The sequence below is a fragment of the Struthio camelus genome, chromosome 3, assembly GCF_040807025.1.
Source record: "Struthio camelus isolate bStrCam1 chromosome 3, bStrCam1.hap1, whole genome shotgun sequence".
Lineage (NCBI taxonomy): Eukaryota > Metazoa > Chordata > Aves > Struthioniformes > Struthionidae > Struthio > Struthio camelus.
In genome coordinates, this window is record NC_090944.1 from 76,992,510 (window position 1) to 77,015,274 (window position 22,765).

The following is a 22,765-nucleotide window of genomic DNA, read 5'->3' on the forward strand; positions in this document are numbered from 1 at the left end:
TTAGACTTAATACCTGCAGACTTAAACTGATACATTGCTGTTGTCCTGTGGTGTGAGAAGGAACTTCATAAGCTTGAGCTCTATAAAATGTTTTGACATAAAAGGTGCAAATGAACTGGCTGAACTTGATATATTCTCTTATCTTTCTTTTCTGCTGACATGGAAAACTTTCCACTCATAAGTAACACATGGTTTTGAGTCCCATTATATGCATTATGCATTACCTACAGAAATGCTACAGTATCTTTTTTTAAGTCTTTCCTTTGTCTTATTCTACAATGGCTTATAAAAATTTAGCTTATGAGAAATAGCATGTGTAAGCTGTCTTGATATGTGCTACAGGTCTTCTCTGCATCTCTTCCAGCTATCCTTTCTTTAATCCGTCTCTTTCTAGAGTTGTAGGTTTAATAGTTCATTATATCATTTCATCTGCATTATTTGATAGTGGTGAGCTAAAAAGAATTAAAATTGTTTATGTGCAAGATGGTGTAATGGTCAAACTAATGACAAAGTGCATGTTTGTGTTCCAGAAAGATGAAAACATCCTGTAACAGTGAACTGTGCCTGTTCAGAGGAATTATTTCTAATGAAAAGTGCATTATTTTTATAAACTAGATTACTGTAAAATCTAAGCATAGGCTAATCTGAACTATCTTCCCTGCATATTTACCTTTGATTTTCAAAGTATTACTTTTGATTTTGAAAGTATTACTTTGCCAAATGTTTCGCAGATTACTTTAACAAATTATTTCGTTTATCATAGAGATACAGTAACCATTATTTACTGACAGTGCCTTTCAAAAGAGAAAGGCTGACAAAAATTTTTGGATGATTAACTTGCTCTCACCTCTGATAGCTGCAGCTATATTGCTAACGTTATCTCTGGTTTGTAGTTTTAAATGTGTCATGTACTTTAGGCAGTTCAGCTGCATCTGTGCAATCTACGGTCTTGCTCTTTTGACTGTAGAATAGATACAGTCTTAGGAATTGGTTAGGTCAAAAAGTAAACATACCTCTTGACAGGAAAACATAAAGCTTACATTTGTGTGGATGGGGCAGTACCTCTGTTTCACAGATGGTCAGGATCTGTTTCTGTTTTTTGGTCAAGTCTATACTTTAAAACCAGTTGAGGCAATGATGAATCTTCTAAGAAAAGTGGGATGGAAATTCTGATCCTGCAGTTGTTATGCGCAGGTGCATATGGAGAGACCTACTGAACTGAGGTCTGTGTTAAATATATACAAGATGAAGGCCCCAGAAAAGACTTAACCACTTGGTGCTATCAAAGGGCTTTTTTTCTGACTGCGTAGTGTAGGAACTCAGAATTGATAATATAACTGTATATAATCCACATCACTAAATACTGTGTTTATACATTCAAGTTTTATTATCTTTTCTATGACTTCATAGTGCATTGTTTATATACTATTTTCCTGAACTAGACAAATCAGTGTAGACATAAACCTCATATAAATAATTATAAAAGTTGCATAAACTTGCCTGGGAGCTCTACTATTTCATTTAGCTGCTTTATTAATTTCCAAGGAAAATACACTTTTTAATGTTTAATATGTCCATTTATTTTTCCCACAGGCCAGCAAACAAGTTAGAAATATGGGAGGATTTAAAGATAATAAGTAAGTGTAAATGAAAGATTGCATCTACATAATCTTTACTATAAATTTAAAAATGACTTTCAGATCCTTTAAATGCACATAGTATACCAGAATGGGTTCTTTTTTCAGTAGATATGAAGATAGCATACCACCCTCCAAATCCCCCCCTCCCCCCAAGCCCTCCTAATTAAGCATTTTTTAATATCCCTCGGGGAAGTCAGAAGCTTCAGTGTGAAGAGTTTTACTGCCTCTCATATTATCCTACTTAAGAAAAATTTGTGAGAACTTTCTGTACCACCATGGAAAAATTAAACTAGTTTTTCAGAAAATTCTGTACCGAAAGTATCGGAAAACTTCTCTCAGAAATGTAAGCCAGCCCTTATGTGGCCAGCTATTTCCTCTTTCTGAGCCTTAGCTTCAAGTAAGCACCGTAACAGTGGAACCCTTTGGTTCATCATTTTATATATTGGCTGATGGAAGAAGAGGATGGGAAGCTGGAGCAGTGAAGTCGAGTGATTACATGGTGAAATACCACATAGTTGGGGTTAAATAGTCCTTCTGATTTCTTAGTACCATTTGTTATCCCCCCCCCCCCACACACACACACCCTTTGGTTTTGTCTTTCCTTCCTTTCGGTTTGGTTTTTTCCTTTTCATAACTCCTTTGTGGATCCTACTTTTGATTTGGTTCCTTTCTTCCCCTGTCCTTCCTACTTAGCACTCATCCAAATTTATTCATGCCACTTCCACACATCCTCTGTTGCCTAGTGGCTGGTAGTTGATGCTCACTTTCATTTTCTTTCTTTAGATATTAGCTGCTCCTACCTTAGGTGGTAACCTTTGTTTTCTTTTTCTGAGCTGCTATTACGCCTTCTGTGTCTTGATTGCATGATGAGGGCTAACCTATTGTCTATATTTCCTGGCCTCGTGAAGAAAGCAGATTTGACAGCACATTCATTTTCCTTAGAAAGGAATGTGTTATAGGGTACACCTTCTGGAGTAATTTGTATGACTTTTTTTTTTTTTTTCCAAAATATGTTGTGTAAAATGCTAAATTATATTAATATAGTATTCCAGATCATGCAACACTTTAGCCACTGTGCATCTTAGAGTTGTGATCGCCTTGGTTGTGAGTTGTGAAAATGTGTTTTAGGGCAGCTGATGAGAGAAGCTACTGTGCATTTAAAAATCATTAGCATGCTTTGAGTCTTGGAGAGCTCTGTTCCCCTCCTCGTCTTGCCATTATTTCTTTAAAGATAAAGTTTTTTTTTGTCTTTTTTTCAAGGTTTCACAAGAAGCATTGTAGCTGTATATAGTACCTGTATGCTAGTAGTTCTTTTGCGAGTCCAATTAAATATTATTGGCGGTTACATCTACCTAGATAATGCTGCAGTCTGCAAGAATGGCACAGTAAGTTGTTTTTGCTGTTGTTTCAAAGGTGTAATTTCATGGATGTAAAGGAATGATTTAGTGAGAGATAAAAAGGGTATAGCTTAGGAGTATTAGGATGAAACCAAGAGTGCTGTAAGAGTGAGAGATGTGGAAGGATTCCTGATAGTAAGATACATTGTGTGTGCACTGCCTCTAAATTTGGATGATCTGGTGATCCTGTTGCTTAATGAAATACTAGCAATATTGCAGAATGGCTTTTGTCAGCTTTTGTATGGCTCACAGAAGGTTAATTCATATCTAGCATGTACATTAATTCCCCCAGTTAAGTTTTCCGAGAACTAACGAAGAAAACTGTTGGCTTTTACATTTGACTGTCTAACTCCAGTTGCTCCCAAAGCCCGTTTACCTAAATGTCTACGTTGGTGGTGCTAAACAAGGTTTTTCATTTTTATGGTGTAGCTATCACTGCTCAGTACAAATAAATTCCACTAATGGTAAGCAAATGCCTATGGTACAGAGGAAGATCTTTGAATTGTTGGAAGGCTTATCTAAAATAATGGATGCAAACTTTGATCAGTTGTCTTACGCCTCTCTGATTGCTCCTGCTGAAAGTCAAGAAGGAGCATGCCAAGGCATGTCTGAGGGCTTTAGAAAAAGCTGTCATAAGGAGGGGCAGAGATGATGGAGGTCACGTTTTGTTTTGTAAAATTTGAAAAAGTTTTTTGGGCAAGCTGAGTTTGGAGTATAAATTTATTTTCTTTCTGTTACTTCTTCAGTAGAGGAGAAAGTTGACAGGATCAGCTCCAAGGCACTATGCTGGAGCAACCTGAGATCCTGTCTCAATTTCCAAAAGTTTATTTTCTATTAGATAGGGAGTTATATGACTTTTGTTACGCTTAAGCCTAAATATCTTATTCTGCTAGGTTAAATTTATAGGGAGATGAAGGGTCTGGTTTCACCTGCAGTGCAGTTTTTCTAAGGGACTTCCTTATATGAATGCAAACTGAAAAGAGCTTTTCTGTGCCACTAAAGATAGAAGAGATACCTATATAGTATGGAAGAGAAAAATGCTAGAGAATATAAGAAAGATCCCTTGGGTTAATGTCAGGGAGAAGGAATCGGAAGCTACAGCCTGTGACTGGTGAGAGAGAACAAGATTTGAGACTGTTGTCTCCCGCTGCAAATCTGACAACCTGTAACTACGTACCTAGATATTCTAGGAGGCATCTTGCTAATCCCCAAAGTCTGCAGGAAAAAAAAATAGCCAGACTCACAGGCAGGTGCTTGGCTATTACAGATTAGACTGTAATGACTTGAACACATGATTGAAAGGGAGAAGGAAGACCTTAGTAAACTGCAAAAGACCGAAGGGAAGTCATGATGTATTTTTCTCAGAACCTCTTCCTCAGCTTTTCTTTGAAGAAATTTCTAAATTCCTTATTCTATACTTTGAAACTGCTCTGATTCAGAAGTAACCTCTCTTCAGCAGAGAGCTACCAAATGCAGTTGTTTTCCAGAGGCGTGAGAATGGGGGAATCTGCTCAGTATATTATACAAATTAAGGAAATTGGTCACAACCTGCTCGAAAGGATTTTTGCATTGCTCTCTGCTATTGGCATGTTACAAAAGTTATTGGTTTTTTTTTCCCCATAGACACCACTAGCTCCCCCTGAAGTCCAGCAGCAGTATTTGTCAAGTATTCAGCACCTTTTAGGAGATGGTATGGTGCTATAAGCTAAGTACACTTATAAAATACTACTTCCTTCTACAATTGAGCAAATCATTAGAATAATTTTGACACTTTTCTTGTTCTAGGACTGACTGAGTTAATAACTGTTGTTAAACAAGCTGTACATAAAGTTTTTGGAAGGTAGGAGTCTACGTTTCTCTGTGGTTAGCTTTTTATCTTTACTGTGATGACTTTTTCCCAAAACAGTGACTTTTATCAAAATGGGGGGAGGGGGAGAGACATACTGATTTTCATTTGTGAACACATTATGAATAAATTAGTGAAGTATCATTATTAATTTCTGCAATCAACACGGTAGCCTTTTTCCTTTCCAGTGTTTCCCTTAAGCATACCTTGTCTCTTTTGGAGCTGGAACAGAAACTTAAAGATATCAGGAAAGTAGTGGAATATAAAGATTCAGATAAGATTGCATCTTACTCTCCCCTGTGTCATTACCTGATGCCAGATGAAGAAAACCCCTTGGCTAGCCAGGTATTTGTTCTGATTTCTTTCATCTGCCTTTTTTCTTTTTTTTTTTTTAATTGGTTTGTTTTTGTAGCCTTTTTTTTTTTTTTGGTACTACTGTACAACGGTAACTATCTTTGGTAAATGGCAGTGCCTGTCCTTTTGTTAATGAAGTGTCCTTATCTCTTTAATCTAGGCAAAGTAAAGTTGTACCTTCAGATTTTATTGAAAACAAGTGTCATCCTCAGAATGTCAGTTTTGAACTCAGCAGCACAGCCAAATTACTGCTTTTCGCCTGTGGTGCGTGCTGTAACGTAAGGCAGCTTAACACAGCGCTAAGCTAAATCATATTACCTTGCACTTGCCTACCAGCAGAGATCATGGACAATTTTAGTATCTCAGCTGATGCACAAGAAAGTGATGGTGTGCTGAAGTCCTATCTTGATTTGGATTGGAAAATGAACAGGAGAGTTGAGAGAAAGTTGTATCAAGTCTCAGTTGTAACATTAAAAATAGTTTCCTAAATCTCCTAAAGGTTATTTGTTTCCATCCACATCATGGAGTTGGAGAAAACTCATTCTTAACTTCATATTAAACTAGTATAAGGAAGAAATTTAGGCTTCAGTAAGTGACCACATATACCTATCCCTTTAACTGAGGCAAATATGCAGGTTTTATCTGTTTTGGAGGTCAGAAGTAGAAAACATACTTTGCTCAGTTAGTCTGGTATTTCTAATATTTTTAATTAAAACAGTTATCAATCAAAAGGAACATGTACAAATTACAAACAAGTTAATTTATCAGGATATAAAATCTGTTTTTAAATTGATTTGACTCAACACACGTCTTGACCTGACTCCAGGGTGTATAACTATACCGTTGCTGCTGCTATTCTTATGGTTGCCAATGGATTTCTTATTAAACAGTGTCTGTCTTTGCTTTTTCTAGGCCTGTGGACTCACAGAAAAAGACACTGCTACAATTAAATTACTTAATGAAACTAGAGATATGCTAGAAAGGTATAGAGAAATATCCTGTATTCAAAAAAAAAAATGGTTTCATATAAAAAGATGGTGAAATTTTCATTTCCAAAATGTGACCATTTAACATTTACATTACAATTTTAAATTCACTAGTTGTAGGCTGGGATTTTTTGAAATATGAGAGCTCTGAAACTCTGTGGAATTTGAGTATATTATTTAAACTTTTGCTCTTTAGAGTATGATTTTTTTTTTTTCTTCTATAACAAAACCATGTTTTTTTCCATGCATTTAGAAAATCTATTTGATCACAGTAATAGCAAATCAATTGTAAGAAATAACCCTGCCTTGACAAGATGACCAGGATGTCTGTCTTAGCCAGATCTCCTTAACCCTTCCTCACGTTTTCCGTAGTTACGCAGGAACAGAGGAGTATCTCTCTTCTGCTTATACTACAGTAAATTGGGAGTGATTTCATTGGGTTTACTTGCTTTGATAAAATAAACGCCAATTTTGGCTTAAGTTTCCTTTATCAGAATTTATTTGTAATGCGTGGTTTTATGAGTGTCTGTATTCATCCTTTTACAAGAGAGCTTCCAAAGTAAGACTTCTGTAATGAACAATGAATACAAGTGAACTAAGCTAAATGCCAAACTGTTCTTATAATTTAGCTGCTAGACACCTGGAGGATTTTAAGCATGAGAAAAGCCCTTTCTATGTTGGTGCTTAATAAGAAATAGACAAGTGATGAATGCTTTTGATTTATGTGATCTTCATTAATCTTAGGTTGACTCGTTCTGTACAGAGTTATTTGGGGAGCCAGTATTTCTTGAGGTGGCTATGCTAATGGCCTTTCATCTGTGTTGTACATCTTAACTTATGGGAGGGACATCTGTAGCACTGAGTAATTATAGCGTTTTTTAGTTTGGAAAAATAAATCCTAGAAATCAAAAACAACATTTGTTCACTCTTTCAGTCCAGATTTTGGTACAGTTCTAAGCACATGTTTAAACAGAGGATTCAGTCGATTGCTGGACAATATGGCCGAGTTTTTTAGACCTACTGAACAGGACCTCTGTCGGACTGGCTCTGTAAATAGGTAACTCTTCTCTTTTGCTGTGGTTCTGATGTGATAATATTTTTGGCTTCGTAGTGAATCCAAAAAAAAACCAATAGATTTTCCTGCCTATGTGAAGTTCTCATGCTGGAAAGAATTCTGTTTCTTGCTTGTTAAGAACAAATACTGTCTCTTCATTTTGATGAAGTAGAGAGCTGGGATTATCGTATGCTTCTTCTCACCCATGATTACTAATGGATCTGAAAGTAGAAATCAAAAGATTTATATTTCTCAGTTTTTGCCATCACTGTAAAGGTAGGCTGCCTTGCTAGCTAAGGGGGACTTACTCCACTGGTGACGACTCCTGACAGACATACTGCAATACCCCTGTGTGCAGCTGTGAGGAGCATAGCATTCTCCTACAGTTGGCAGATAAGCTCTGTGTGCCCCAGTCTCCGACTGTCAGTTAGTGTAACTCCCAACAGAATTGGGCATTACCATGATTGTCCAATTACATACAGCCTAAGCATTAACAGAAAGCTAGGTTCTTCCCTGGTATGCTGAACAAGATAATAATACTTGAGATCTTCTGCCTCTCTTTCTATCAGACTATGTAAAAATAGCTGTTATTCTGAAGTCAACTTGGTTTTAAAACAATGCAGTGAGAGTCCCTCTTACAAATTCAAGAGCTGAGTTCTGTATGAAGTTGTTTTCCTGTCAAAGCCTATGTTTCTCTGAATAACTGATGGTTCTAAAAGAGTAATGGTTTTAATTTAAATGTATACCATTGTTATCACTTAAATATCCCAAAGGTTCTAGTTTGGCTGTCTGTCCTAAGCCTAGTTTAGAAAGAGCATGAGATTTTAGACTGATACTCCTGACAACTCTTTACCCACACACAAACGCACATGCTCTGACTAAACCACGTATCTCTTGCATGAGAAGCGAGTGCAAAGCTGTGTAATAGGAACACCAACATATCAGATTAAGTTTGCTCTGGTAGTTCTCTGTAATAAATGAAAGCCATGATAAGGAACAAAACTTCATCTGTACGTTTTTAGTTTTGCAAAGACTGCAAACTTATTCTACCAACTCTTACCTATAAAGTAATAATTTAGTTGTTGTAATTACGATGTTTAATGGCTTTACCAATATTGGAGCAGGTCACGGTCAACATTTTATTTTCTTTCTCTCCTAGTCTTTCCAGTGTCAGTCTTCCTTTAGCCAAGATAATTCCGATAATAAATGGACAGATCCATTCAGTATGCAGTGAAACTCCCAGTCACTTTGTTCAGGTAAGAATATTCCTTATTTGAAATATACCAAATAAAATTTTGAAATGTAAATTTCAGTTTAATAACATACCTTGATATGTTTGACTTCATTGCCTTTAAAAAGAAGCAAGAGCAACTGGTACAACTTAAACTTTTTGTAGATTTGCACCTTCCAAAAATATACTTTTTTTTTTTCCTCTAGAATCTCTTCCCCTTACTAAACTGTGTAGAAACACAGAAAAGTCTCTCAACTTGATTCTATTTGCAGTTCTGCTCGTAAGTGTTTCTAATACAAGAAATTTGAGTTAAATCACTGTGGGAGCGCCAGGTGCTTTTCTCATGAAGAATGCAATTAAATACTGCAGCAGGAACAGGAAAGTGGTGGGTGATAGCTTAAGCAAATTCTTCTTTCAATGTCTTCCAGGACCTGTTGATGATGGAACAAGTGAAAGATTTTGCTGCTAATGTGTATGAAGCTTTTAGTACCCCTCAGCAACTAGAGAAATGAACTGCACGTTAACAGGAATAGATCATGTATTTATAACATCTCTTGTGACTACTGATGAGATTTGGGTTAATTTTATAATGGTGTAGGAGCGGTAGACTAGCAGAGGGAACATACACACTGGAAAAGTTGGGAGTGAGCCCACATTTGTTCTATCTAATAGAATTCTACGTAAAACACCCATTTAAAGTACTCTTACTGAAAGAATCCCCGTATGTAAAGACTTTTCTATTAAAAAGTGGCTAAATTCTTCCTTTATTTATGATTATTTTTATTTGATTCAAAAGGTATGTATCTTGTGACTATTACAACAGTAGTTGTTTAAAAAAAAAAATTGCCTGAGATGGGGTAAGTTTTGAAAAAAAACATTAACAATAATGATCTAAGAATAGCACAGAGCATACTCTTCTTCCTCAAAGCTTTTCTTTTTATAAAGGAAAGCTCCTCTTTCCTTGACTTTTGAAATGTTATTGCAAAGAGTGTCTCAGTCTTCAGAAAGTCTTTGCCAGCTGATGCACGTTCCTCATCAATGTGCTGGGGGAAGGGGGAGTGGTATCTGTATTGCTTAATACTTAAAGAATGTGGATTTTTAAGAGTTCTTGTTTATGCTGTTCAAACAGCAATTGTACACAATAACTTGTAAATATTTTTATCTTAATTTGTATTAATTTTGAGCCCAGTTGTCTGTATTGTAATAAAATATTTTAATATAAAGTCTGTGTGTAATAACTTTAAGAGCAGAAAAGGCAATACGTCGTTGGCCTAATCACTTAAGGTTTTGACACAGTTGAAAGGAGAATAAATCTAATTTGTAGAGCAATAGTTTTGCATTTATTTTTATTACTTAAAAAAAATAAGCCTGTGTTGAAATAACTTATGCTTTTTGTTAACCTACCCCTCCCCCTCTTTGCAAACCTCACATTGCAGGTCTATCATTTGTAATCCTGACACATGAGTTTGGGGATTTTTCAAGTTGGATACAATCCACCCTCTGCTTAAAATGTTGTCTTTCTGCCAAGGTTGAAGATCCCTAACAACTTCTGATTTAAAAAAAAAAAAAAAAAAACTTAGTCACTGAAGAAGATAGTTTGTTTAATAGTACACAGAAGGCACCCTGGTAACCACATAAAAACAATCCATCTAAACAAGAGTCAGCTTTAACCTTATAAAATGATACAAAACAGCTAAAAAAAACCCTCCTAGTTCTGATTATAAATTCTGTACTTAATCCCAGTAATAGACTGAATTATTCAAAGGTAGGAGATTATAAAATTAATGAGTTTCATGATTAGAAATGAAGATGTAAATATGCATTGCCTCCACCTATTTGTGGTGAACACCTAACCTTTACAAGACTCTTCACGCAAGTATATTACCCTCCTTATCTGAAACTACCAACTGCCAGTTTTTACCAAGCAATGGGAAAGCTTATTTTCCAACTGTCAGTTGTTCTTTAATGTATGTTTTTGTGGGAGTTGTATTTCTTGCTTTAAAGAAGCTGCATCACTGACAGCTACATTTGCCACTTGATCAATTTAACAGGGGCTTGAGTTAGGTTTCTTCGTTCTCAGGGCTTTAAAAAACGTAGCACCTCTTCACATAGTTTGGCAAGAAACTTGTTCAAAAGAGGAGTGGAGAGGTCAAGGTAGGTGCTGAAACAAATTGCACACTGATTCAATTGTCTAGTACTAGACTTCATGAGACTCCCTTCCATCCTTTAATATTAGTTCATCTTTCATTTATTAAAAAAAGTGAAATGACTGTTGTTTCTCAGGGAAGCAAGCAAGACTTAGAAACCAGTGCTGAGAAGTTTTTTTGGGGAGTGGGGGTGAGGGGTCAGAATTTGCTACCACCTGAGTGTATGGCTCAGTTTACGTTAGTCAGTTGCAAAGCCCAGCCCCACTGGCATGGTAACTGCTTAAGAGTTAATTGAGGTAGAGCTATCAGCATTCCCTTTTCTCCCAGTGCAACCCATTTCAGCAGTTCCTTGTGGCCAGTCAGCCTCACCTGAAATAGAAACCAAAACTATAATTAAAATAAAGCCTTTTCAAAGTACATACAGTTGCATATTTGACAAAAGCAATGTTCTTCCATAGCTACTTTACTCCCAGATTTCCTTAAATACCACTCATCAGCCAACTGATAAGACTAATTAAAGGTCATAGGACCTTGCAAAAATACTTGCAAAGTGGACATGTAAGTAATAAAGCTACTGGTGTTATGTCTAAATTTTAGAAGTATTTAGGTCCATAAAAGGTACATAAACACTTTTCAAACATATTTTGCATGTGATTTAAAGTAGGGATATAGGCACCAAAATGTTGAGCTTAGTATCACTTGTGTCTTAAATGACAGTTTCCCGTTGGAGAATTTAGTCTTCAATTTGCATCAGTTCCTTAGAGTGCAAACAGATGTCTCCAAATAAAGCTGACCTAAACAACCCCCACAAACAACGCACAAATATGTTCTGTGGGGAGATGCTTATGAGAGCTGCTGTGAAACACTGAAAACAGTGGCACAACTTAAGGCAACAGTTGAAGACCAGTCTTTACCACTCAGAAACATTATTCTCCTGCACAGAAAGTCTAGATGCCTCTCCAAAATTCAAGATGAATGTACATTTGTGTTTTAGCTCATGCTTGGAATACACTTTTGAAATGACTGATTGCAGATAGGGACAATGCTTTCATCCTCATCACAAGCTGTTTCAGCTGTTTTCAGATGAAGCTAAACTAGAAGACACAGTCCAGGAACACAGTTAATGAACTTCAGCTACTACTGAGTATCCAGTGCATGGAACCAGAATAAAGCTAATCCAAAATGAATCCCCCCCCCCCTTACTGCATATAGCACGGATATCAAGTCCTGAGCACCAACAGTTCTGCTCTGTAAATCTGTTCCTCTTGGGTCACACTACTTGCAAATGTAGGTGCAGCTTCAATGTCCTCAAAGCAAGCTCTGGTCATAGGTTAAGACAGATATGTAGGGTCACAGTGACTTGCTATTTTGTATCCCTGGGCAAATAAAGTTTGCATGCTTTCCCTTTGTGCAAGGCCTTGATCTGAAACTATTGCACCATTACAACACTTAAAATATAGCCATGCAAAGTCACGAGAATGGATACTTCTATAGAAAAATCTAAACTAGGAACAGGAGGTGCAGTTTCTTCCTGCTACTTGGTCTCTTTTTCTGATCCTCAGTTTGCAAGCTAAAACATATCCTAGTTACAGCTAGGTCTAACTTCGTTAGAGAAGAAACATCCCACTGGGAGGACTATGACAAGGAAGGTCCTGGAATGAAAACTAACATTTTGTTGGGCGTCTTCCAATATTCTCTGTCCTAAGAGTTATAATGCATTCCCTCAAATGCCAGAAACTAGAATAAACACTGATGGAACATAACAAATACTTGAGGTGTTTTCTACTCATCTTGGGAATATGTTCATTTCTTGCATTATGTGTTAAAAACCTCAGTGTTTTAAAGGAGCAGGGGAAGAAGAGTCTATACCTCTGTTTCTCCAGCCTTAGCCTGTGGTTCACCAAGTGCCAGAGTCCCAGAGATTGGCCAGCTAAGGAAAATGGCATAAACTTTGCCTTCTTTAGGGCTGAACGTGTACCTGGTTAGAAATGGGGAAGAGAAATGCATATCAGTTTTCCCTGTAAATCTTCCAAAGCGGTATATATCAAAGTTGATATATATCAAGACAGGGAAAACAGATTTGAAAAGTTGGCATTAATTACATTTTCACACACATAAACCTTCATTTCAGATAATCCATACCCTTTAATAAACTACTATTCCTTGAGAATATGTTCTAACAAACGAGAGACAGCGGAGACTTTTAAAGAGCTGAAGTTAAAGACGCTTTGTTGTATCTTTAGCAAGTATATAATACCGCTGCTCACTCACCTAGGAAGGAGGTTGTGGGGTAGGAGGACTAACTGATAATTGCAGGTTATATTCAGGAAATAATTCATATCCATACTCAAGCACATAGAAACGCCACAGAAAAATTTAATAGGGGTTTGTGCAACAACAAAGCTTTCATCCTGCCCAGGTAATTTTTAAAAATTGAGTTTCAGCAGACATTATGCACAGTCTGTCCTTGGTAATCTTGTGGTACATATTTGAAACATTTATCCTGACTTCCTTCATTTTAATTACAATTTTATTATTACTCCCATAAATAGTTTTACTAAAGAGACAATGTTTTCGCATTTCAAGGCTATGGCTAGATAGCCAGATCTAACTGGGAGCAAGAGAGTAAAAGAAAGCCCAGTGAAGGAGAGAAGAGGGTCAGACCAAAACCCTTATAGATTAGGTGTTATAGCAGCTGTGAGGCACAGAGGCAGAGTGGAGTCCAGAGACCGGCTGAATTTAGTGATCAAGCAATTGCTATCATTTCCCCGCACCATTTTACCTCACAAAAAAATGTGGGGTATGCTAGACAGATTTCTAGATTCTTTCTCTCCTGTGTTTCTCTCTCAGTATTTCTACTGTACAGAAACACTACATAGCTGTTCTATATTTTGGATTTTTTTTTTAAACAGTTTCTGTAGCCAGCTACACTAAGCAGCACAAGATCATTAACAAAATTTATGCAGTCTTCCCTTCAGCCTCAGCATCATCCCAAAACTATGTTCTCTGACACCCATTGTCTACTTATTTCTTTATACACAACTTTATGTGCACAGTTAAACTGACAAAAGCATACTTCTCTTTCCAGCATACAAAGTAAGCTGTAAGTCATGAAGAACTTCATATAAGCTTCTGCTGCATTATATTCTTTCCATTTTGATTCAGTAGCCTTACCATACTTCCGGTGTGACAGTGTCATTCTGTGCTCTCCATGGTGTCGTTCCATAGATAGCTTCTCCATTGACTTTCAGCCAGGTACCCATCTGCCTCAGGCGTTCTTCAAATATAACAGCAATGCGACCATCATGAGTGGGCCCAATATTCATCAAGAGATTACCTCCACAAGATACTGTTTCTACAAGTTGCTGAAATGTTTTTTAAACACACAGACAGAGCATATGGTTTAAAAAAAAAAAAAAAGAAGAAAGAAAAGAAAACAACAAAAAACCCCATACATGTACTTTAAAGTACTTACTAAAGCCTGGTACATTACTTCAGAATAATGGACTGAACTGGCTGTGTTACTGCTGTGTGTTTAGGCTTGGGGGCTGTCCCAATAGTCAATGAAAAAAATGTAAGCTCCCATATGAAGAAGCTCTGTTGTCAATTTTTAATGACAGAAAATAGCCCAAAGAGAGTCTTACACCAATAGTTCTGACTGAATCTACATTTGAATAAGATCCTACAAATTTTTAAACATTTTGAATTCTGCGGGAATTTCAAGAGAATTTTACTAATAAAACAGGGGATTATTTCTCTACACAAGAGGACAACGCGGCTCATAGATGCCACTTCATTTTTATTGAAGCTGAAACACCTTCTTCTTCCTCTGTTTATGGTCTCCCTATTTTATGGGGACAACTGTAAAACAGTAGGAAGTTTCAGAAATTTAATATATAGTTTTCACCAAAAAAATCTTGTCTCTGAAAGTACTATTTACATCTCCCCAGTTTCTTCCTTTTGCAAATAGAACCAATAACAGAACGGGTGTTCACATATTAATAGCAGTCATAGACCTTAGGGCCTGTAAAATACATGTAGCATATAACTATTTCTGTAACAGATGCAATGTACAGATGGAGATTCAAAAGGAACATTCATATTATAGTAGGAATTTTCTACTATAAAAACACCAAAAGAAGATGGAAGAATGAATATATCTTCATGTCAGTGGACATAACAGTAAAAAAAATACTCCATCTAATCTAGATGGAAAGGGCTCATTCATCCTGGAATACAGCTCTCTGGATCTATTAATCCAAGCAGCAACTTACAGAAAAAGAGGTAAATGATTTCACTAATCAATTTTTTAATCTCAACCTTTGGTGATTACAGGTTCTGGCTTCAAGAGGCTGCACCAATGCCATATTGTGAACTTAGCAACCTGCAAGTAGGTTGCTGATTCTTCTGTAGAGTCCTTCAACATTTGCGTTCACATCCACACTGCTCTCCAGAGACCAAGGACTGAGATACGTGAGGGGCATGTCTGAGGGGCAGACAGCTGGGGATAAGCTATTGAATGAATTAAAGGCTTCTGCAAAGAGCTTACTTCAACTTGAAATTATCTCTTGCAGGGAACAGATTTAGGTTAAGTAACAGTAGTAAACAGTTATCCCCTTACTAGCTGAATTTTTACAATTAAATGCGTCTTATCTGAAAGACAAGTCTTCCTTTCCGCTAATTTTCTTAAGTTTCAAACCTTTTTTTTTTTTTTTAAATACCTTTGACTAACACATCAAATACCTTAGCACAGGATATTCTGCATCTGCAAGTGTTTACCTGTATGCATGTAATATAAGCGCGTTTAAAAAAATTCTCCTTTCAAGGTAAAAGAGTATTAAGAGGTATAAACTGTTTCTAGCTAGAAGGGCAAAAGATGTAGCCTTCAATCAGCAGTTTCTAAATAGGAGCTGTGAAATAGCAACTGTTTGCTTCTCATCAACTTATCTGTGTAGTTACCAGAATCAGAGAGAGACTTTCTGGATCAGTGAACTCTCAGTCTTTGGCCAATTACTCACAGAGGAAGTAGTTTCTAAGAAACTGACTTAATTTTTACTAAGTAACTTTTCTCATAGTCATTCCTATAAAATTAATAACATGGATATTCCATCCTACTAATGTTAGGCTGCAAATGAACAAAATGATTTATGATTTCATTGATTCATTATTTAATTAAAACAAGTATTTTTATTAAAAATGGAATTGAAATATGATACCATATAATAATCAGGAGGAAGTAGCAGAAGTTGCGTGCAACACCCATTTGTCCTACTGTACCTTAACTAAGTCTTCAATTGTGAAGTAATCATCAAGCTTTGCGTCCCTCCTGTAGCCCCACGACTGCTTGTCGATAGTCATACAGTTCTCCCATTTGTGAGGCAGAAGGTGTCCAGGGTTATACCGGTCACTACAAGTGTAGAAGCCTCCATGGTTACAGATGCTACCAACTCCCCAGCGGTCATTTGTCACAACTGTATCTCGAACTGGACTGAAAATAGACATATTTTAAGTTCATTATTTTTACTCTAAAAACTGCAGTCACAATCAGTGGAATCCCCTTCCTCATCCCCCAGAAGATAATATTTAGAGTGACTTCTGCACTATTCATGTATTACAATTTGATTGAGTGCAATTTCAGGGATCCTGTTCTCATCCTTTTCTAGTACAAGGCCCAGATTAGCATTTCTTAGGGAAATATACTGAAAAATGTCACATGAGATCTGCCAGAAAGCAGGCTACACTGCACATCCGCTGTTAGATGTCCAGTCCACGATGACAACAACACACCCATATTCTTACGTAATTCGGCTATCTTGTTTGCCCTTACAGTACACAATACTTTCGGAATAATAGAGTTAGGTGGAATGATTAACACTATCTTAACTGATGAAGTTGCAGATGTGGTAAGAAAAGGTTTGGGGGTTTGTTTGCTTGTTTGTTCGTTTTTTAAAGCAAGCTTTGATACTCCTAAGGAAGACCTGCATTCTTGACACTATATTCCAGGAAAATTAAATAAACAGAAAATGAGACCAACTACAAATGGAGCAGAGTTTCAGATTAAAAGCTAAGATAGTATCATTATATACCTGTCATTATACAGCCAAGCTAAGAAACCAGTGCTGTTCCAGTAAGTATCTGGTGCATTTCCATTTCCATCAGACCAAATTATTTCTGGTTTGTATTTGGTAACAATTTCATAGAGCTCTGGTACTGATTTACTGGTTGGAAACTTTCTTGTCTTGAATAAACTGGTGGCATCCTCAAGAAAGAGGGGATTGAACCATTCAAACAGGGAGTGATATAACCCAAAATGCAAATCAGTCCTGTTTCTAATAGATGTTGCTAGTTCAGCCACAAGGTCTCGTTTCGGTCCCACATCAACAGCATTCCAGTTCCAAGAATATTTGGATCCCCACAAAGCAAAGCCTGAAAAGAGAAAGTTAAAGGAAATTAATTAAAGGAAAATTAAAGCATCAGAAAGGGAAGCGGAGGAGAAATTACAGTTCCTCTGTCCAAGAAGCAGTCTGCAACTGTGTTTGTGTGTTGAAAATAATATACATAATAATATGATGATCATGGTAGAAAGTATCCCTATAATCTCTGTCTATCCACTGTGATAGTAGTACTACCACTATAATTCAATGCCAGATGCATTTTGATGGTATATTTTTTATTTATTTATATGTATATAAATAAATAATTGTATAAAATGTTCCCTTCCCCCCCCCCACACACACGCATTTTTAAGTATATTTAAAAAACATGCAACTTCCAGGGCTGTACTAAATTAGGATACTTATTCCTTTCTCTCTAATTGTTCACTCCGTTCAGCTGTCCCAATTAACCAAGAATATATCAACTTTGTAGGCACATGAATTTCCTCACACTGTTTCAAATATAAACTCTCAATACACAAACAACAATAGGAAGACAAAAATGCTTTTTCAGCTGCAGAATGCATAAGCTGTCATTTACATTCAAAGACAATTCTCCTCCTCCTCCTGTCTACATCTTATGCATCACTCTTCATTTGTCTTGACATTTATAACAGCTCAATCAAGCAGTCAGTAGATGTACATAAGCAAAGCACAAAAACTCCTGGAATAGCTTTCAATATATCAACATGAAGTATCAGGAGGGATTTAACTTTTCAGGCGTTCAGAAATCCAGCCTAGGCCCCATAAGTTTTATTGCACTGCAGACTTAGATCACTAGAGGAGCTCAACTCTCAACTTCAGACTGCTTTACAAGCAGCACCTAATAAATCTCACATATTTTTGTGAAATAAATACATGTAATTGCATCTACTAGACAAACAAGCTAAAAATTCATGTCCAAGGCTACTGGACACACTAAACGAATCTTGATTCTTTTTTAGTCTGTGGGAATTATGCATGGCATCACTAGGATCAGGATTTTGTGTGTCAGAACCAGCATTAAAGTTACTAGTTGCCTGTCCTGTACCCACATCGCCCCAAACACCACCAACATTCACTAGATGTGCCATCATATTGTTTCATCATATTTTATGCTTTTCTTTGCTATCATGTTTCTTTCTAAACATTCTTATTCTTTACTTTCATCTGCAGAGCGTTTTACAGCTATGGTGTCAAAAAGTCAATGGTGTCTGTGAAGTTCTCCTACACCTTCGCGAAAAAGCGTGCAAATGTGAAAATTCAGTCAAGTCTACCAGTTAGCTAGCTACACTACCTTATAGTACCTTAACAGAAGTCACCAAAAGCAGAAATAAAAAAAGCATGGGAGGTGTGAGTTGAGAATAAATAATGGGACAGTGGCTCAGGCAATCCACAAAATGACTTTCTTCGTAATAGACTTCTTGCATAACCTTAGGCAAATCACTCGCGTCTGTGTTTTCATCCCCAGCTGTAAAGCTGTAATATTTTGCCTTATTTCTTTCAGTGCAGGTGTGATGCCTGTCATCTTAGAGACTTGGTTCAGATTGTAGCTTTTATGCACTGCATCAGGAAGAGCTATACCCTGTGTATATTTCTAACTCTGAAGTAGACTCCTGGAACATATTCTAAATTCCTTGGAGAAACCTACAGAGCTAGTTTACTGCCTGCACACAACGTTCTATACGTAAAACAACACAGTTTACTTTTTCCGGTTCCTTAGGCAATAAATTACTCAACAGTCGAAAATGAACTGTATCTACTTCAAGAAGCTCAGCAGCACCTGCTGCTTCAGGCAAGAGAAGAACGGCACAACGAATTCCTCCTTTTATGAAAGCTTCATGACAACAGCTATCATGTAAGAGTCAGGAAAATAAATGTATATTTCTCGGGTGGTTTTTTTCTTCTTCATTTGGGTTGGGGCAGCAAAGTCTGCCCGTTTTTCTCTGCCTCTCTGTTAGCAAGCAGGAAAGTCACCTGGGCTTTTCTTTAGCTGACAGAAATGCAACAATTACTAACGTTCACAAACCTTCCGTTTACCTTCATGATGTTTCGAAGTTAAGACAACATATTTTGCACCTGAAGCCTTCAGAATATCCGCCCAGTGGTCAGGATCAAAGAATTCTGCTGTAAACAATGGTGCAAAATCTTCATAACTAAAACCGGGTGGGTAATTTGCCTCCATAAATTTCACATAGGGCTCTCTCTTTTCCTTCTGCCAGTACCACCTAAAAATATACAGTAAAAATACATCCTCTGACATATTATGTAAATACAGATAAGTGAGTTGAAATCATCAGCTCCTATTTGCATTAACACTGAGGCACATGCTGTTACATGAAACTGGAAATGGAATAAAATCACTTCAGAAAGTAACAGTTTCAATTATCGAAGATTTCCTTTTCTCTGCCCTCTCTCCCCATGCTATACTTTTTTCCAAGTACTCCACTTTGGAAAGGTGCTGAGATTTTATCTGGAGCTATGTCGCAAAGCAGCTGTACTTTGGGACTGGAAAAAATGGCAGTCTTATTCAGTATCCAAATCCTGAAAATTTACTAGAGGGCGCAGTTGCACAGTTCATGTAAGCAGGTCAGATGTCACTAGGAATGCACTTTTTCTGGCTAACATGACTCACCCTTCTCCAGTCTCACACATCAGTCTGATGCTCCTGCTCTGCTCCCCACACTGCAACATCTGCAACCCACAAACACGCAGGCCAGCAGCTTTGCCTCTCTCCTGGTCCAGAGTCCTCCACACCAAATGCAGCCGATTAACCTGATGTGCGAGCTGATGCTCATGGTCCCGAAGCAGGAGAGAGGCCTGACTGCAAAAGTCCTGTAGCCATAGCACACGTGAGGCTGTGAATCAAAGCAACCCTACTGGAAGGCACATCCTCCAGCAACAACCTGCCTCCGCAAGAAGGCGGCCCCAGCCCCAGTTACAAAGAGGCAGGTATACCGTTACACGCAGGTATACCGTTACACGCAGGTATACCTCTCCCTCAAACCACAGGAGCAGCGCATCCAGACTTAGGAACTAGAAGAGAAGCAAGACAATGACCTCTTTTTGCAGCCCACCTCTGCAAGGCAGGGGCAATTTCTATCCTGTTTTTCCATCACATCAACACTCAACATAGCAACATCACTATTCCAACTGCCCCAGTCCACAGCAAGGTTGGGACCTCTGCTCTGTTAAGAGTGGTCTCTCACCCTCACCGTGGGCAGAGATCATAAATCACTGATAGACCACTATTAATTTTCAGCCCGCTCCATTCCTCCCCTTCCGGTAATAAAAGAGGAGATCCAAGAAGAGAATGCAACAATCTCTACTGCATAAACAGCCTTACTGTTGGGAACACTGTGACTGATAGTATTCATGGGAAAAGCGTCTGAAAGCATTTACCTTTCTACAAATGGAGCCAAGCAGCAAAATCCTGTTGGCAGATTCAGGCATAAATGAGTCCAAATTCAAAGTGAAGGAATAAAGCAGTGCAAAACCTGAATGTCTGAAATGTGTTCATGCCTTCTGTCCTGAACTGCACTCTAACTTCATTTCTGTAAGACTAGAGTCACCACATGGATATTGCCAAAACCTCCCTGAAGGCACCTCAGCATAAAGAGGCACAGATTCTGGCAGCCAGTGGGTTAAAAGCAAAACAAAACAAACAAACAAAAAACCACAACACTAGAAGAAAGCGGCTGAGACAGTCTTCCTCCATGGAAGAGCCTGAAAAAAATCTCATCTGAAAGTATGCAGTTGCATAAAGAAACAGATGAAATCCTTCTCCTGCTTCTTTTCTTTTGTCATACAGTTTGCTAACAACGTTAAAAACTACTGGAATAGAAGCATTAAGTTTCAGAAACATATTGACCAAGATTGCATAACTCTGAGGGTAGCACAATGGGCTGGGTGAGAGCTGGAGTTTATGACTTCCCATTTGAAGCTGTTAACAACAGGCCTCCATTACCCAACCTGAGTGCTATCTGGAGGTCCCTGAAGCAGCTCCACTCCTATGCATGGCAAAGGAGCGGAGACAACAGAGATGTAACAAACTTCATCAACTACTGTTAAAGCGTTTTGGGGTCTTTTCAGAAGAAAAACAAAAGAACGAACGTGTGAGCCTGAATCTGTGTATGAGTATCAGAGCATGGCGCTCTGAGTAATGCCTGCACCCAAAACTAACTTTTTTACCCTCCAGAAAGTCATTAGTTAATAAATGAAACCCATGCTAAAAAAACTGCTGAAACCCTTAAATGAAACACTGAACAGAGTAAGCCAGATTTTTTTCAACAGAAAATAGTGGTTTGCTTATACTGATGTCGGTTTGTTTTGCGGACATTGCGTTAAGCTCTGCACCCATTATTACCTTTATATCACAAAGGTAACGTGACTTATTCAAAGTCAGGCAGAAAGCACGGGGCAGCGCACGCAAAGAAGATGGCAAAACAAACAGCTACAGCCAGAGGGCCCGAGCCACCGAACACTCACACAAACCAAAGTTTTTATCCAGCTTCCGAATTAAAATTATCTGCAGGATCAGAGCTTTAGGTTCGTTTCAGTGGAAAAGAGAGCTCCTCAGCCCGTGGGGTCAAGCGAGGCCTGCCTCTTGCAGTCACCCCTTGCAGCAGCGCTGCAGCAGAGCACATCTTCCCGCTCGCTAGCCTCTCTGCAACGTTAGTCAACACATTCACGAGGTTTAGGGGCGGACGGACAGGCGGACGCACCCATACCGCAATCATATCAAACTCTGCTTCCTCCTCAAACCGGGTTACAACGTTTCCGGCCTCACTGCGGGCCCTGAGGCAGGTTAACGCCTATTGCACACAGGCCCCAGCTCCACAGGCCCTCTCCTTAGGGGCGTCAGACCCACGGAACAGACCCGTTACCGCGGTGGTGGGGCGGGGAGCAAAACCACCCCCACACCCGCCTGCGCAGGGAGCTGCTTTCCAAGAAAAGCCTCCCAGCCGTGGCGCGGCTGACCGGCGGCAGCGGGACCCCCTCTTCCCGTGCGCGCTGCCCGGGGCCCGCTCACCAGAACCACTCGCTGCCGAAGCTGGGCACCGAGAACACGCCCCAGTGGATGAAGACGCCCAGCTTCGCCTCGTCAAACCAGGCGGGCAGCGGCCGGGCGTCCAGCGACCGCCAGGTGGGCTCGTAGCGCGGCCCGCCGCCCGCCGCCGCCGCCGCCGCCAGCGCCAACAGGAGCGCGGGCAGCGCCGGCCGCAGCGGCGCGGCGCGGGCGGCCGCGGGCGACATGGCGGCCGGCGGCAGGACAGGCGCCGGGGCCGCGGCCGGCCGTTACGACGCGGCGGGCGGGCGGGGCCGTTGGCCTCCGGCGCGGGCGGGGCCGCCCCGCCCCCGCCGCCATGTCGGTGACCCCCTAGGCGGGGCGGGACGGGGCGGGGGACTTTAGTCCTACCCGCCTGGGCCGCTACCGCGGGCATCGCCGGGGCAAGGCGGCCCTCGCCGCCCACGTCTGCGCGGCTGGGGGCGGGGGGGCGGTGACAGCGAAGCCGCCGGGCCCGTCGGGCAGGCCCCGGCTGTGGGGCGAGGGGCTGACAGGAGGGCGGCGGGAGGGAGGGAGGGCCAGGCTTCCCCCACCCCACCACCGCCTCCCCGGCCTACTGAACCGCAGCTCGGAGCAAGCCACCAGCCCTAGTTTTACTCGTCTCTGCTGTCTCTGGATGAACGGCGCTA

At 39.4% G+C, this 22,765-nt stretch overlaps 2 protein-coding genes across 12 annotated transcripts in view; one reads left to right on the forward strand and one right to left on the reverse strand.

Moving 5' to 3' along the window:
- Positions 1-9,837, forward strand: part of PEX3 (peroxisomal biogenesis factor 3) — a 21,919-nt gene extending 12,082 nt beyond the window's left edge. For all 8 annotated transcript variants that reach the window (XM_068938562.1, XM_068938564.1, XM_068938565.1 and 5 more), the window contains 9 exons: positions 1,594-1,637; positions 2,901-3,025; positions 4,661-4,727; positions 4,823-4,877; positions 5,072-5,228; positions 6,150-6,220; positions 7,158-7,280; positions 8,437-8,533; positions 8,937-9,837. In XM_068938562.1, the coding sequence (XP_068794663.1) occupies positions 1,594-1,637; positions 2,901-3,025; positions 4,661-4,727; positions 4,823-4,877; positions 5,072-5,228; positions 6,150-6,220; positions 7,158-7,280; positions 8,437-8,533; positions 8,937-9,020 (823 nt within the window). In that variant the 3' untranslated portion in view covers positions 9,021-9,837. The remainder of the gene's footprint in view (positions 1-1,593; positions 1,638-2,900; positions 3,026-4,660; positions 4,728-4,822; positions 4,878-5,071; positions 5,229-6,149; positions 6,221-7,157; positions 7,281-8,436; positions 8,534-8,936) is intronic.
- On the reverse strand, positions 5,925-22,330 carry FUCA2 (alpha-L-fucosidase 2). 4 transcript variants are annotated; one of them, XR_693878.2, is made up of 8 exons: positions 19,704-19,965; positions 19,109-19,296; positions 16,742-17,081; positions 15,933-16,143; positions 13,830-14,020; positions 12,525-12,633; positions 8,604-8,939; positions 5,925-7,498 (listed from the first exon to the last, which is right to left on the reverse strand). XR_693878.2 is itself a non-coding variant. In XM_009673582.2 (7 exons), exons 1-7 carry the CDS (start codon positions 19,760-19,762, stop codon positions 8,865-8,867), a joined length of 1,173 nt encoding a protein of 390 aa, XP_009671877.2. In that variant the 5' UTR covers positions 19,763-19,965; the 3' UTR covers positions 5,925-8,864. The 4 variants fall into 4 exon arrangements, 3 of the variants coding, with proteins under 3 accessions (XP_009671877.2, XP_068794662.1, XP_009671876.2); XM_009673582.2 differs by having other exon boundaries at positions 5,925-8,939; XM_068938561.1 differs by lacking the exons at positions 5,925-7,498; positions 19,704-19,965 and adding an exon at positions 22,101-22,330 and having other exon boundaries at positions 8,934-11,024.
- Between the last annotated feature and the right edge of the window lie 435 nt (positions 22,331-22,765).